The sequence below is a fragment of the Corapipo altera genome, unplaced genomic scaffold (assembly GCF_003945725.1).
Source record: "Corapipo altera isolate COAL_440 unplaced genomic scaffold, ASM394572v1 52b, whole genome shotgun sequence".
Taxonomy (NCBI): Eukaryota; Metazoa; Chordata; class Aves; order Passeriformes; family Pipridae; genus Corapipo; species Corapipo altera.
In genome coordinates this window covers 1,669,102-1,686,804 of record NW_020884922.1, presented here as the reverse complement: position 1 = coordinate 1,686,804, position 17,703 = coordinate 1,669,102, and the positions used below count along the sequence as shown (strand labels likewise).

The 17,703-nt window shown below is 35.8% G+C and overlaps 1 protein-coding gene across 4 annotated transcripts in view; it reads right to left on the bottom strand.

Moving 5' to 3' along the window:
- The window catches only part of VPS13B (vacuolar protein sorting 13 homolog B), a 426,536-nt gene that overhangs the window by 381,784 nt on the left and 27,049 nt on the right, over positions 1-17,703 (bottom strand). For 3 of the 4 annotated variants that reach the window (XM_027657093.1, XM_027657096.1, XM_027657094.1), the window contains exons 4-5: positions 3,688-3,811; positions 59-226 (exon numbers count right to left, since the gene is read on the bottom strand). In XM_027657093.1, the coding sequence (XP_027512894.1) occupies positions 59-226; positions 3,688-3,811 (292 nt within the window). The remainder of the gene's footprint in view (positions 1-58; positions 227-3,687; positions 3,812-17,703) is intronic. The other variant, XM_027657095.1, reaches the window with a different exon arrangement.

Below are 17,703 nucleotides of genomic sequence, written 5' to 3'. Positions count from 1 at the left end.
TATATGAATTTAAGAGTGACTTCATAGTAATACATAAAATCAAAAACTATCTGCTCACCAGAAATGTCCATAAATGCTCGATCCCAAAACTCATCCACTGTATAGCATTCTGCAGAAGTGATATTGACTGAGAGAACAATATCATCCTCCACATACTTTAATATGAGATTGTTGATCACGATGTTGACATTGTTTACAACACGCCTAATCAAACTCTGAACATAACCTATAAAATAAAGCAAATTATTGGGAGTGATAAGGAAGACATGATACCAAACTCAGTTAGTAATAAATTCAATTATTTCCATATATTCATTATTTTCAACCTGCACTCTTTTTTAAAAGTCAAAATTTATACAAACTAAGTAACATTGTCTTTTATTTATCAAAAAAATCACACAACTTAAAACTCTTTAACATTCTGCGCAGCTGTTAAGTCAACCAGCATCCTAGAAATGCAGTATAAAAAAGTTGTAAACACTGTGAATACAATAGAGCATAAGAGACTAATTAACTTTCAAACTGATTAAGAAAATAGAACACTATGGATTATTGTAGACAAAGAATTGTAATGGTAATTACTTTTTTACTTGAAAGATATTTAGAAATAGGTTTGGAAAAGTGAACACCAGTTGCTCCATTACTTTTCATGTTATTTCTATCTGCTCTCTCACAGTTTTTTACAAGTTGCCTAAACACTAATATGCCTACTACTTTTTTCCCTTCTAAAAGCTGATACATCCACATCTTGTTCAGTAATACCCCTGGGAGGTATATCAAAACCAATTTCTGTCAACAACGCCTCTAGTAAGCACCTGCACTGAAGCCTCTTGGGAACAAAGCCATTTACATTTTTTCAGACATAATGTGATTGGAAAAATAATCTCACCTGGGAATTCACAGGGTGTGGTATACACTCATATTTTACCAACATCATAAAGAAATAAACGCTACCCATATTTTTGTCTTTTATGTATACTGAATCTAAGTATGGAGATAACTAATTTGTGCTGGAAAAGTTTATAACATTACCTGCATCTAAAATACATTTAATACACACTACAGAGTTCTAGTTTGGTAACTATACCGAAAAAAACCAGTTAATTATACAGGCTTAAATCCCACAGGCTTCAAGGGTAGTTTTCTGAAACTTGCATTAAATATGACTCATTTGTATCAACAATTTTAACTCAAATAAAAAACTAAATTGAACATCAAAATATTGTGAGGTAAGTAGGAAAAGACTGAAGTTGCTACTTCCATTCTACTCTGCTTTTTGTAGTTATTCATTGTTTTCACACTCAAATATTACTTTTCACCTCAGAGTATATGATAATGTTTTCAAGTTATATGAATTCAGAAAACCAGATGTATTATTTCAATAATTAAGAGGCATAAGAGACCCATATTCATCACTAGAGTGATGTAAACTGACCTGTATGTAAGTAGAAGCCAGCGCAAAGCATTTAGTTCCTTTTCTTAATTTCACCATAGAAATATTTTGCAGACAATTTAACTAGCAACTATAAAATTATAACCAGGTATTTATTTATGATTTTAAAGCAAGCTACTAATTTCACCGAAGAAAGTAAAGTTATCCCTCCACGGGCCCAAAGTTTTTTCAATATTTTGCTTTCAAGGGTCTTTCAAAGTCAATCTAATATACATTTTCCTGATGGGGATGACAAAAGCACTACAAACCCAGCATCACAGAAGGAAAAAAGGCAAATTCTTGAATACCTTCCAGTCTTTTAAGAAATTGCAATCCTTCCTATTCAAAAAAAATTAATAAAAACATCAGCAAGCTCATGTATAATAAAGAGTTTGTTGGGTTTGGGTTTTTTTGGTTTTGGTTTGTTTTTTTTTTAAAGGGTTTTGTTTTAAATACAAGTGGGAAAAATGCAAGTAGAGGTTGCTTGTTACTCCTGTAATTCTTAAAAATAGGATTATGAGCAACTTTGCACTAAAATATAGGTTTTCTACAGTAAGTGACTGAAAACACCAGAAAATCTGTATGGCTAAACTCTTTTCTGAAGTGTCATACAAAATCCACAAGTATGTTTTTTACAAATTATCCAGAACCCAGGAGGCTGCACTGTGCACTAAGAGTTAGAAATGCAGTTTCAGATCCAACATTCCAAAAACATTGTAGCTCTATAGTCAGAGAGTCGGTATCATCAGACTGTCACTTCTAAATAACTTAAGTTTAGCAGTGGTCTATTGTTACCAAAGCTACATTTTTAGCTAAAGTCTGCCTAGTTTCATCTCTGAGAATACTGTAGAACTAAAGGGCTCAAAATCTTACTAAAATGCAGGATGTGCACATTGAAGCTTAGGAGTTTTTACCACATAAGCTCTATACTAAACAGTGTTATTTGTCCACACAAAACCAAAGCAAATTGTACTTAGAGAACTTTGCCAGACAGGAATTAATGTACAAAAATCCTAAAAATGTCACTGGGGGCAATATAATCATGGAATTTTTGGCAAGCCTTTGACTTCTGTGGTTTGCAGGTGTGACCCAAAGAACCAAATGCCAAGGAGCAGCCAAAACTGAAGCGCTGTCCATGGTAGGAAATAGCGTCCTGCAATTCCAAGCCACTGGAGTTTATTGCATTTCAAAGCCCTAAAAGAGCCTCCAGATCTGTCTCCTCAAGTACCCATTCCAAAGCAAGATGATACCCTGTAGTATACAATATTCTACACACTAAATTTCAATGTCGTCTTTTGATTCAAGTCAAGTATAAATTTTCTGGTAACAAAAGACAGCAAAAAAGGTTAACACAAAACTGTCATGTCATGTCTTTTACTCATCTAAAACTACATGCCCCAAGAAGGCAAAATGCAATTCATTCTAGTACTCTCCAATTTCATTTTTCTGCACAGAACAACAGCTCATATCCAAAGGCAGAGGCAACAGAAATCAGAGACATAATTCCTTAGACATTTTATATCATAAAATATCTCCAAGTTCAACATCCAAATTCCACAAATGGGAAAAAAAATTGGTGAAAATTTCTACCAGTAGATACAAGACTCAATAAAAAACATGAATAAAACAGGCTGAGAGAGTTTGGGTTGTTCAGCGTGGGAAAGAGAAGGGTCCAGGGAGACCTTAAAGCAGCCTTCCAGTACATAAAGGGAGTCTACAAGAGCTGGAGAGGGACTTTTGACAAGTGCATATACTGACAGGACAAGGGGTAGTGGTTTAAACTGAAAGGGGGCAGGTTCAGATCAGATACTAGGAAGAAACTCTTTACTATGAGTATGGTGAGGCACTGAAACAGGTTGCCTAGAGAAGTTTTGTTCAAGGCCAGGTTGGATGGGGCTTTGAGCAACCTGGTCTGGTGGAAGGTGCCCCTGCTCATGGCAGGGGAGTTGGAACTAGATGATCTTTAAGGTCCCTTCCAACTCAAGCCATTTTATGGTGCCACCTTGCACTATAAATGAGTTTTGTAAATTTGAGAATTCGATAAAATTGAAAGAAAGGTTATCAGCATTAAACCATATTTTATTGTGATTTTGTGATTGTTCTATTTTCTAACATACAAGTACTTCACTGACCTTTATGTGATTTATAGGTAGACAAAAATATAATAATCTAACTTAAACACTGCGGACATCTGAACGAACTTCAGGTATTTTCTACAACTCAAATACAAACCAGCTTCTGAAATTATGGATTACCTGGAGGCAAATCAGGGTCAGGAGAAGCAGACTGCTGAACTCGTCGTGGTTTTACTGCTGATTTCATGCTTTCCGTGGTACTGCGATTTGTTGAACTGGAACCACAGCTTTCGTGGTCTTCCTGCTAGAGGAAAAGAAAGCAGCTGTGTCAACCAAACAGAAAGAAAATAAATGTGAGCAAAACAACTTGGTCAAGATTCAGGAACTTCTGTTACTGTTTTTCCATCAATTCAACGCTGTAATACAGAAATTAATACAAAATTAGCTGGACAACATAAAAAAATGTTCATAATTAATACTTTCACTAACTTTTGTTTAAAAAAGAAACTGGTCATTTAAATATTAATTTCAATTGAACACATTTCATCTTGCTGCATTTCTGCTGAAACATTCCTTCAAACAGAGACTGAGCCTTGCAGACTACTGAAACAAATACGAGAAACTACCTAATTGCCTGAGCTTACATGCCTACTCATGAAACCACCTCAGATGGTTCTAAGACCTCAGTCATGTCCTTCCTAATACCACTAACTGAAGCTGATTCATAAGGCAAAACATTTTTGTAGACTTCTATAACAGTAAAACATGACCCCAGGAAAGATATATGAGCTGAGGGCACCTGCTCATCTTGAGCTTTTATATACTTTATTCTAGTTCAGGAATTCAAAAGCAGAAACCTGGTTCCTAATTAGAGAATGTGATATAAGCCTTACAAGATTAAAATCACAGACACAGGAAAATCTTAATTAGCTGAATCAAGGATTTTAAATACACCACTAGTATTCCCCTTACATTCCAGAATGACAGTTTAACTACAGGGCTCAAGTGCAAGAAAACCAAGAGAGGTAATACAAATATTCTTGTACATGTATTAAAAGAACGGGCTAAAGAGGATGCAAACACAACTTTTGACCCAAGCCAAATGACTTATTTGATAGATGTAGTCTTTTGCGATGCAAAATGCCTTCTGGGTCATGGCACTACTCAGCTCACACAATGTGTTCACAAAAAGATGGTTTGGGGAACAAATGTCAATTACTAAGCTGTAATATTCTTAAGTCCTCTAAATATAAAAAAGCAAACAGATTAAACTGTGTTGAGTTTTTGTACAGGACAGATCATGTGTTTCCCTGCATGCTGCCTGGTATTTTTAATAATCTCAGAGAAATTACAAAACGGAATCTTCACAGTACTTGCTTTTTGATTTAGGGGTTTTTTTCATTTAAAAAAAAAAAGAAAAAACAAAATTAAGTTACATGTAATGATACATTTTAAACACAAGCCTACAACTTCAAAAGTAACTGAAGAGATTTTTTTTTCCCCTTCCACTCCGTATTTAGAACAACAAAACACAGAAATTCTCTGATAAAGTGGAAATACCATTTCACTAAGAAAAAGAAAAAAGAGCAATACAATCTTAGTCTCAGAAAAAAACAAGAAGATAGAAGCTTGAATTTATTTGGAGCAGTTACGTAAGACAGACATTCACATATTAGAAGGGTAGATGATAGTTTCTAAAAGAAGGATGAGCTACCATAAAGAATTTGAGATTTTCCAGTGATTAATAAATATAGAATTGAAACAAGCTGTTTGATGTTTTTTAATTTATCGTTATTTGGCCACTGAAGTCATACAGGACTGTCTCATTCCAATGCATAAAAAAATCTAAATGAGCATTTAGCATCAACTCTGTTTATAGGGAATTTGTTTGTTTTGTTGTTTTCTCCTCTCTGATGAACTTCTGGTACTTTTTACCAAGGAATGAGAGTCTCCTGAAGACTCCCTCAGAACTTCAAACTATGGTGCTATTTCACAAGAAAGCCACTTCTCTCTTCATGGCATACCTGACCTAATAAAAACCCGAAGCTCTTGCTTTGTCTTTAAGCCCGTGGTGATGGAAGCCTCTTCATCAACATGTATATTTTGTAATTAGTGAAGCTCAATTCACCTTCCTCTCCAGTTTACTGAGAAAACTTAGATCACATACTTTTAAGCTAAAATTTTTTAAATAACTTTTAACTATACTCTTTCCTGGAAACTAGTTTGCATATGACGTGAAAATATTTTTTCAGATGAGTCACCATACTTATGGCTTAAACCTGCAGAAATCCCAAGATGTCAGAGTGACCAAACACCTCAATTAGTACATTTCCTTCTTTCCTGAGCTCACTCCTGGATTGTACATATTGTTGTGCTGCAACAATTTAATGACCTCATCTGATAGGATCACATTACACTTGACTTTTAATATTTATGTCAAGTACAAGAAAAAGAAAAGGGGGTGCCAGGAGATGAGGAAGGCATTCTTTTTTTCAAGCATTAACTGCATCAAGCCTGATTACATTTAACTTTTCCATCTATGTACTGCTACTACTATGTTTGATGTATCTTCTCAAAACTTCACAGAAAATCTACGCAATATTTTTGAGTATTATGAACAAAGATTAAATAAGAGCGGCTTAAGTTTTTACCACTCAGAGAGCTGAGAATAAATACTAGCACATTGGGAGTGGGTTGGTTTTTTTAAATGAAAGGGGCAGAGAACACTCAGAGTTATTTTTGAAAGAAAGTCTTCATATCTCAACCTATAAATTCATTAAATACAATAAGCTTTTTATATTTCCCTGAACTACAAGTCTGTTGTGATGGAAAACAGTTGGAAATCATTTACAGCAAGTTGGACCTAAACAAAAGCAAAAATGTACATGTTCCAAGATGGCGTCAAAACACAAAACAAATTTATCTCAAAAATATACCTATGTGACTTAATCCATATGAAGTAACAGAGTGTACCTACGTTTAAGAAGAATTCAACCTAACATTTGAAAAAAGGGTGGTTTTTTTATATATGGGATTACATCCATTCATTTCTTTACATTACACAATTATCAAAAATATTTTAGAGCTGCATGGGTTGTTTTTGGTTTTTTTGAGCTTGAACACACACCATTTTTCGCAACAGTTACTGATACTTTGTAAGCCAAATATATTCTTCAATTACTGGAAGATGATAAGAATGGCCATGAACTTATAAAAACTACATTCCTAAGTACACATATATCCAAAAGCTTTCTGTATCTGCATGCCTCTGCTCAATGTTAACTTTAAGAGCACGCTATTAATTTCTCAAACATGTGGCTGCCTCATAAGCCCAGAAGTAAAACATGTTCATTAAAGAGATGGGGAAAGTTCCAAGGAAACTGCCAAAACTAGCATAATTATGAAACTATTTAACACTGGAACCAACTAGAGTCACACGCTGTGTCTAGATCATAGTGATGTCATCAGAAACACCCAGCCAAAAGGCACTAAAACTACTGTGCTCCCATAAATCCACCTTACACCAGGTGACAAACATTTAAAAGTTGAAGTCAAAATCATACTGGTGGAGGGAAGGGAGTTACATTCTGAAAGTGGTCATAACTATAGTTATGGTATGAGATTTGATAAATGCCCATTCATTTTAGCATTAATGAGAGTGATTCCAAACAACAGTCACAACAGTGGAAAACCAAAAATACTAATGATATATCTAGAGAAATGATTTTTAAATAAGATAACTCATTTACAAAACTATCTTTTCCCACTAGCTTGTATCATAAGCAAAGCCTAGAACACTTACATTCTAACATAAGGGCCTGGTTTTGGGTGTTGTTATGCAAATATGATAAAAACAATTTTGCACAACCAGGCTCCTTTTTTGCTTTTTGACAAATGTGTCAGATCAGGTACTCCGCTGAAATGTTTTTATAGAGCGCTATAATTACTTCCAAAACTATGAAAGTCATAAGTAACATCCTAAAGACACCTAGGCTAATGAAGTTACATACAAATTCCTCTATCAATTTTCTACTGCAATATAAAATTATCGCAAGGTTTAGAGCAGATTACAATTGACAACACCTGAACACAAAACTGATGACATTTATTATGATCCTTCCTAATAAGTGCTTATAATCTTCATTCACTATTCTGTTTTCCAAACACACTCTTTTTAAAACACACAAATCTTATTCAATGTGCAAGATCTCCAAAATGCCTCATAAGCATGCTTTATGGGAAAACAATGTTTTCTCTTGGAGATCACTTAGCTATTTATACAAATATTGTCCCTCTGCTTTCATCAAATCAAGTTAGAGATAAAGAAAACTGAGTTCTTTAAAAGCCACCCAGAAAAATGTCTAAAAACAATGAATATTATGAATTAAGATTTTAAAACCCAAACTGATCCTAATTACCTACTGCAAGAACTTGCAGAGCTCTCCATCTCCATTTTTTCTCTTCCTCTACAAAATTTGCTTTTTCTGATCCTTTATCGTTTCTAAAAGAATAAGCTTAATATCCTTTTAAAGTCAGTAAAAGACGGTTACTTCTCTTTCTGTAAAGCATATCTTAAACTACAAGATGCAAAAATATGGCACAGTTCTCTGCTGGTGGTAGGATTAAAAGTCATATTCAGAATGTGTTAATTTTAGGAAGGCCTTTGACACAGTGTCCTGCACAGACCTTATTTGCAGATTGGTGAGGTATCAACTGGATAGTGGGAGATAAGTTCAGTGAGAAAGTGGTTGGACCACTGTGCTCAAATGGTTGTGATCAGGGCTCCAAAGTCCAGCTGATGGCTTGTTACTTGTGGCATCCTTCAGGGATTAGTACCATGTCCATGGTGTTTAACACCCATATTAAAGACCTGGAAGATGGGATAGAGCACACCCTCAGCAAGGCTGTGGATATTACCGGCCTAGGGGGAGGAACCAATGCACTGGTGGGCAGGGCTGCTATTGACAGGGTCCTTCAGAGGCTGAAGAAATGGGCTGTCAGGAACTCAGTGAACTCCAGATTCAAACACTAAGTGCTGGGGCACCCAGGATGACGGTACTCTGGAAATGCAGACTAACAGCCAGACTGCTAGAAAGCAGCTTTGCAGAAAACAATCCAAGTGTCCCACGGGACAGCAAGCTGCGTGGGTCAGCAGTGTGCCCTTCCTGCAAAGGCCAACTGTGTGCTGGGCTGTACTAGCAATGGTGAAGCCAAGGGCACAACTCTTCTCCTCTCTTAGCTCCTTGTGAGACATTGTATGGAATACTGCACCCAGCCTAGGGCTCTCCAAGATATATCAGAAGCAAATCCAATGCAGGACCACCATGGTGGTTAGGGCACAGGAGCACCCTCTTGTACCCTCCCTCAGGGGAGATTGAGATAAATTAGGGTTGCTCAGCCTGGAGAAGGGAGATCCTACTGCTGACTACAGCTACCTACTGAGTGGGTACTGGGAAGAGGGAGCCAGACGAAGTCTGTTGCCACTCATCTTTTCATGGTACACCCCGACAAATCTGAAACACGTGCAACTCCAAGCAGGGAAAGCACTTTTTCATTGGGAGGGGTATCCAGTATTGCCCAGAGAGATGGTAAAGTCTCAATCTTCGGAGTTATTCAGCAGTTTGCTGGCTAAGCCCTGCAGCAACCAACTTGCTTTGGGCATGAAATTGTACTAAGTCATCACCAGAAATCATTTCAAATTACACTATGATTCCCCTGCATGCAAAAATGAAACAACGAGTAACACAAGTTTTTAAAAATAATATCTTTAAAATACACAAGTTTCACTGAAATGGTAAGCACTATCAAGAGCTTGTTTTCAGAAAGATATCTGATTCTTTTCCACGGCTATAAAATTGCCAATATGGATTATACATAAATAAAAAAATTAATTCATATTACACTTCTAATCTCACAACACCACCGCTGCTGGCTAGCACAGGTTAAGTGTTACTTAGAAATTAGTACAGAAACAGAAAATTAATTTTATTGTTTTTTCTAATGAACAAAAAACTAGAAGCATAACAACACTGAAACAGAGAAAGTCCAATGACCAAAATGTGACATCTTTTGTAAGGTGTGATTTAATAGTGTAATGTACATTAAAATTATGTCAATATATGTATATTTAAAAACTGTGAGAGTATAATATACTGAAGATGACTTAGCCAAATCAAGCTGTATTACAATTTTGTAGAATAATTAAGGAGTTCTGTATTATATATAGAAATTATATCTATAGGTCCTACACACACTTCTTGTACCTTCAAAAGTCTTTTCAGGACTGTTCATTTTTTTTCGCTATTACAAAACTCAATTTTAAATCTTTTCAAATTGGCAAATCATACACCTCAGACTGAGTGTTCAGAGATTAAATGCTGTCTTTCTCTATGGCAGATGCAAACATGACGGAAGGTCTTTTTTTCCTGCTAAAATTTTTTTCAGTACTATTTCATGTAGAAAGATGTCCAATTTTTTTCATTTATTTAATAATTTATTAAATTAATTAATATTAATAAAAATATTAATTAATATTATGTACCAGACCACAAAGAAGAAATACGAAGGAATTTTTGGGCAGAGGTGCAGAGGGTGGGGTAAATAAACAAGGGTTGGTTAAGCATAACAGACAAGTTGGAGCAATCAAGAAATAAATTAACAAGGTGTTAGCCCCCATTTGCCTCTTGCATATGATCTCAGCTGATGTTAAATTAAAAGAAACAACTAGCAGTGATGACCTACAAGATACACTGAAGATACTTGCATTAGATTAGGTTACATCCACCTCCCAGTGTTATAATAAGTCATGTTTTGTTAATTCTATATTAGCATAGCACACCATGCTCTGAAATACATGTACGAGCTAAAAATCCACATGAAAGCTGTGGACAGGCTAAAAAGCTGCCACAGCAGCCCCACAGATAAGCCAATAAGCTTTGTAGGAAATCTGTTGCTCTGATATGGCAACACGTGTGCCATTGGCCTATTGATTCCTGGGCAACAGCATCTCCCTGGGACGTTGCTACTGTTTTGATTAGCTGATTATGCAAGGTATTTGAAAGGAACATTCCTCTGTTTACAAGAAAGGGAGCTGTCAAGAGTCTGAAAGCCTATGGTGATAAGGTCATAGAGCCAAAGATAAACAAAACAGGCTGTTCTCACTAAATGATTCTCAGAAATACACCCAAATTTCTCAACACCTGAGACAGATTAACAAATAAAATGACTTTGCAAGTCTTTTCGAGGGGAACTGTACAAATATCCTCCTTCTATTGTCAAAAGACAGTTATAAACTGTTAACTGATCATCTAGTAAAGTCTGATACATTTATTGTGGTTTTAAAAAATTATGAGGCCACCTACCACGATGTAAGTGCTTTTTAATAGAAATAAACATTTCAAAATGGCTTTTCTGCAATTTCTCCTAGGATAAGCTTTTTTCTTTCTCATGTTACAGGAAGCTTGGGCAGTGCTTTAGTAGGGGGGATATGGGTGGGGACATGGTAATTCTTTAACATTATTCTATGTTAAAACCAAGCATAGTGAAGTCCTGATCCATGATTAGAGCTCTCAAAGCCAAAAAAAAAAAAAAAAAAAAAAAGAAAAAAAGGAAGGGATACAAAAGGCAATTCTGAAATGTGTTCCATAAAACTCACAGTGCACATAATTTTAACTCAGCAACTCTCACACCAGCGTGACCTGAAAAGAAAAACCAGGAGGAGAGACAGAGCAGAAAAACTCATACTAGGTAAGCTCCTTCAGCCAAACTGATGATATGAGTTAAAATGGGTTCTTCTGCCCCCCATATTCCCTGTGCCTGAGACAATTTACCCTGAAGGACTGGAAGGAAAGAGTTACAGGAAGTAAACTCAGAAGAACAGACTGCAAACCTAAAAAAGGAGATGAGAAGTGGCCTGCCACATTTTTATTCTCTTTTCCAACTTGTGTTCAGAAACAAGCAAATCTAATAAAATTAAGAGTTACAAAAGAACTGATACCTACTTAAAAAATCTCTTAAAAATTACATCTGAAAAACTAGGACATGTATTTCAAGTTGAAACAGCTTATCTCCATACGTGAAAACTCCAGACCAGTTTAACTGTTCGCTGTCATCCAGGCTAAACGTACAGTTTGGGGGCTGTTTTAGGAGCATCTCATCCATGGACAGGTCCAGCTACTGAACTGGTCAACACTGCAACAAACCTTTCTCTTACAATGCTGTGTTTCTTCTGTGTACAGAATCAGTATTTAAGCCAGTTCACATTTCTCTGTGTGCTATTTTGGAAGACACTGCACCAAAGACTGGACATACTCTCATCCTCGTTACAGGTTCCTTGAAATACTGAGAATAGCTGAGCACTACTTCCCTAGGATTTATCAAGTATGTTCCTGCACTGTTCACCATAACATCGAAACACCATTGCAAGCGTGGCTCGATTATATCACTTATTCATTAAATGACACCTGGGAACCATTAGCAAAGGTTTGGTCCATTCAGGTCACTCTCCTTTGTTCCACCTGCCAGAGGGCTAGCACTAGGCTCCAGTTCTATTTCAACTGGCACTACACTTCACCAAGATATCACTTTCCTTTTTGCTAGTAGATTATTGAGGGTATTTGTTTGCCCCCACAGTTCTGGTGAGTTGTAGTTGCAGCTCCATTTCACACTTTATTTAGGGGTACTTTCCCCTAACACGTTGCCTACCAGATTTTATTAGAAAACCAGACCTCATGTGCAAGAATTCCCTTCACCAAGCACCTGCCAAGGATGTAGTAATAATTTTTATTACAACATAACCTTGCCACCCACTTCCTTCAGAGGAAGGCAGAATACTGTCCAGACCAAATTTCCTACTAATCCCAAACACTACTGAACAGCAGACCTACAGCAGGCCCCCAGCAAACTGAGTAATCCTCAGCTCTCAAATTTCCATCATCACAATAAACTTCTGACATATAACAGTGAAAGGCCTGAGGCAAAAAGCTTTGCCAGGAGAACTTGTTATCCAAGCAGATTCTTTTCAGTGCTGGGCATCATTTGGGTAGTACTTGGCTTTTGGCAGCTGCTGGGGGTGGAAAGAGAGCAAAGAAGGCAATGAAATGGCAATGGATTATACATGCCCATGTCAGAAGGAGGAGTATATCCACTAGGGTCTATCCAGCTGCTACTGATTTTCACAAGTGTTAGGGTTATCCTTAATGACTAATTCTTCATCAAATTTGTTTGAAACTAGCCAGTAGGTTCAAAATTTCATGGGGCAGTGCAAAAGAAGAGGAAGACAAGACTGAATGATGAAGTCATGCACATCTGTTTCCTTAAGATATCAAGCTTAAAACCCAACACAACTGAAAAGCATTGGGTAAGAGATGTCAGCGTAGCAATCCTTTCTTCCTTAGTTACTGACCAAGATAGGTCCAAGACAAATTTGAGCTGTGTCAATTGTCCACAGAACTCACACCAGGGAATTCTTCCCAAGCTGGGAACGGTACTTCTCAGGATATTTTTGCCAGTACAGGAAAGTTCAATTAGGAAAGATTTCTCAGCCACAGACACAGTAAGAAAAACTCTCTGTAGCTTTCACTGCATTCTTCAAATTCAGAAGTAAGGGCATTTCATTAAAGAAAAATTAAGATCTCAGCATACAATAGAAAGGAGATTGGAATGTCAACATGATACTAATAAAAAATCCTTCCCCTTTTTAAAAACTAAGCACAATCTCTAAAAAAAAAATAGTAATGGATTTTTTAGTTCTGTGTTAAAACAAAACTTCATTTCCTAAGTTATTTCCAATAGTTCCTCTAATGCAGTATGCTTTTCATGCATTCTATGAACATACATGTAGTACTATAAAGTTGTATTATTAATGCTATGTATGAATTATATTCAAATAGCTTTAACAAATTAAAATCTACTGGGTGAGTATACTTGTACATCAAATTTTACAGATTTCCATACATCTGTCTGAAACATCATTTGTCCTAATTTACACAGTTTTCTTACTTTCCAGCTGATAAATTCTAAACACAGAAGCCAAGTTAGTCAAGAGCTTCACTATTTCGTTGTCTCAAGCAAAACTTCCATAAAAACAATATAATGATTTTCTCAAAATCTTTGTCTTTAAACTTTCAAGTACACATTATTAGGTCTGCTGTGTTTGTAACAACTCTCCTGAAAATTTTCACTTTATTTGCATTCTTTCTCTTTAAGTTAACTTCAGACACCATCACGGGGAAGAAAGATTTTCACCAAATGTAGTTTATCAATTACATCTTATCTAAGTAACAATATTTAAAACTAATGGACTAAACTACACAGCTGGCTGAATGGCTGCAAAAACTCTCTGGTTAATCAATGTAAAAAAGTACACATAGGAGCAACTTACTCAAAACACGTACATTAAATGTTTTCTACATATAATCAGCCTTTTCTTTGCAATTGTCAGTCCGATGTGTACACCATTTTAAAGAACTTATTGCTATTTATAATGCACTGCTTTTTAAGTAAGAAAGCTTTTGAAACATTAACTTAAACCTAAATAAACAGTAATTTATCTTCTAAAATAGTCAGCAGTCTATTACACAAAACCGATGGAATGCTATGTATTAAGACAAGTGTGGCTGTCAACACTACACTATAAATGCTGCAAAGTTTTACAAAACATGTCTGTAATTACAACATAACATGTAAATTTTTATCACATTGGTTAGTTTAAAATAGTATGCCTCCTCTCAGGCAGTAGGGACTTTTTATAAGGATCCAGCATTTGTTATTCTTTCCAGTGAACATGTGCACATCACCTACTTCCTTACAAAAATTTAAACATTGAGAATTCAAATATATCTTCCTTAGTACTAACTAATCAGAAGGAATGTTTTCTAATATCAAATTAAGAGCAAGACACCTTCTTCCAAATCCATGCCAATCATTTTGAATGGAAAATAACTTTTATCCTTGGTCTAATTTGCAATGAAAGAATGAGTACAAGTTTAAAACAAGGTAGGAAAGTGAGTGTCAGGAAGAAAGGAAGTTGAGTGCCCGAGGGAACAAATATATAAATATTCTGAAAGGAGCTGTCAAGACAGGACTGTTTCTATTTATGCTCAACTGCAACTCCAGCCACGTGCAACAAGAAGAGATTCAAAACTGGACAACAGGATGGAGAAATAAGATTGAAAACAACTTGGGGAAAAAATACGCATGCAGGAAAGTTAAAAGCATGGAAACATCCTCTAATCTCATATAATGCCAAGAAGGAAAACTCAGGGAGCATTTACTGTGGAAGAAGAAAATACTGTATCTTATTTCAAATCAAAACATGGAACAACATCTGTACCAAAACTACTGAATAACATCAGCCAAAAAATATATTTAAAGCTAAACTCACAAAAATATTCCCTTAAATCTATAATTCATTAGGTTTTTATCTATTAGTTTACACTGTGAAATGTGTTCTTTAAGTTTGACATGACTAATCACAGTTAACACACTATTAAGTCATCAACTCATTCAGGTTTCACTAACACTTATTTTACATGGTATATATTGGTTGGGATGGTGAATAGCTTCGACATCTTCAAAAACTAACCTAAAGCATACTACCCACAATACTACAAATTCATCTAAGTGCAACTGCATTCATATCAAAGGAAGTGACCTTTCCTTGAGTGGTACATTTTATCTGCACTCCTGAAGAGCAGTTGCAACAGATAATTTCATTAGTCAGAAGGCAAATCCCTCACTTTACAAATAAGTCCTTCTGTGAATTTTAGATAATACCAATAATTTAAGGACTATGACAATCCAGGATTATCCACCCATGGCAATCACCTAGGGATTGGGTTCACACTTTAGCACCCTCCTGTGGCACAGAACATAGTCCACTCATGAATCCACAATACACACACAGACACCCTCCTCTTATTCTTTCCAGACAGGTCTTCTCAATACTCTCCTCTCTCTCCTTCTCCCTCAAACTGCCTGTAGACCAGAAATTTTTACCCTGCATCTCACCAAGTAGGCTGAACAAAGCTGGACACTGCAACTATCACTTCTGAACACGTCTTACATACCATTAAAATGTATGTCCCAATAGCATTTTAAAAACTGTGTTTGTTCAAGATAAAGTACTGATACATATATATCATTAAAGTGCTCTGGAAACTTAAGGCTCTAAAATACACCAGTTTGAGCAATGCTTTTTCTGAAATGGTGAACTGATTCTTGAGACTTACTGTTGGGGAAGAACACAAGTTTGTGATTGAACGTACAGAGATTAAGTATTTGCTTTACAGTTCATAAGAAAAAAATGTGTCTAACTTTCATACAGTTAACAGGCTGGTACATAGTTATTTCCAAATTTCCTGGCAGAGAAGCCAGGATGCAAAGAACCACACACCTCCACTTCATTCTGAAAAAATACTGAAGCATTGGGTGCTTAAATAGTCCTTTTTTGGCCATGTGAGCCTCAAAATCTGTTTGTAAGGTGCAATAAAACATTCAAATAGACAATACACTGGATATCAAGGAAGTTACCACAGGACATGATTGTGGAAATGCATCTTACTGATAGGAGCCTTTTAACATAGTCACACAATGATATCTAAATATTCACATTTTTTAACACACTACTGTGCTCCCTACATTGTGACTTTGTATATTTTAGATACATGATCTGGGAGTTAAAACTTCATCCTGATCCTGTTCCCTTTGTGGAAGCACATAGGCACGCTTACGCATAGGTAAGAATTTGTATGAAATTATGAACAGCCTTTTTCTATTCACATGTAGTCCTTTTTTAAGCTATCCCATATCCCAACAAGCATTAAGATGAACAAATGTAGTTTAAATAGAAAAAATATATCAAAATTAATTTAAAATACAATTAGAGAGCTGCAGTTTCAATGTACTTGCAAGTGTGCAAGAATATATTCAGTTTCCTAGGGCTGTTTAGCCCACAAACATCCTGATTAAGTTTTAAAAAATCCTTCATAAGTGTACCCAAGAAATGCTTTCAGGCACCAAACTAATTTTTTGTGTGTTATATTTTAGCCCACAGAAGAAACTGACTTATAGTAAACCCAAAGATTAGGGAAAATTAGTTCAATTTGTAGACACCTTCTTATAAGAAAATGAGATTCAATGATCAAAAAGCTCCTGCTGGTGTTAAAATACTATTAATTCAGAATGGTAGGAAGCTTCTTCAATAATTATTTCCTCCAATATTGACCACTGAATATTGCCTCCAAAAAAACAGTGCCAAAACTAGTAGATGATCAGAAATGGAGGTGAGATAACACAAAGATGACAAATTACAAAGGAAACATGAACGCAGAGTTGTAGAAACAAAATGCAAAGTATTTCTTAAAAACATCATCTTTAATACAAAAGAAATACAACTTTCAAAGAGTGCAAGTCACTTGGCTTAATCCAAGAAAAAAAAAAAGCAGAAGACATTGCCCTTATTCTCTTTCAAATATATTCTTTTGCTATGTACAATTCAAATGTATGGTTGTCTCTCTACAAGAGTTTAAAGCAACCAAAATTTACCAAGTGGCTTATGATAAGAAAGATACGCAAGTTTACCAAAACAGTTGGGAAGAAGTTACGAAAACTGGTCTCTGAACAACAGCCAAACTAAGAAGCATGAGAATATTCCCATTAATATCTTGCAGCAATACTTCAATCAACTACCACATACTAAGTTGAACTGCACACAGTGGTAGATGTTAGTTCCAGCATTACTAAACATTTGACAGTAAATTTTAATTTGGCATCTGAATGTAGAAGTATGTCCAATAATTTATTTTGATCATATACAGACAATTACACACACAGCTATTACTAGATGTATATTAAATACTGCAAGATCTATAAAAGTTATTGGAAGCAGGTTTTCCCCCTTACTAATGTACAGAAATTTAGATCACTATCTTTTAAGCCATCTTAATATCCCACAGCACAATGTTCAGAAATTAGGTGCCAGTATGCACCTCAGATACATCAGGAACAACAGGATGTAACAAGACCTTATGACACAATATAGGTAGAATGAAGTTCCTATGTTCAAGCATTTCAGACAAGCAACGAAAAGTATGCTTGTTACCACTACGTATCTACCAAGGTTTGGGTTTTCCTATTTTATCCCCTTCTTTCTGGAGGAAGGAGCTTTGTTTCTCAGGTGGAAGGAGCCTGAGTTTC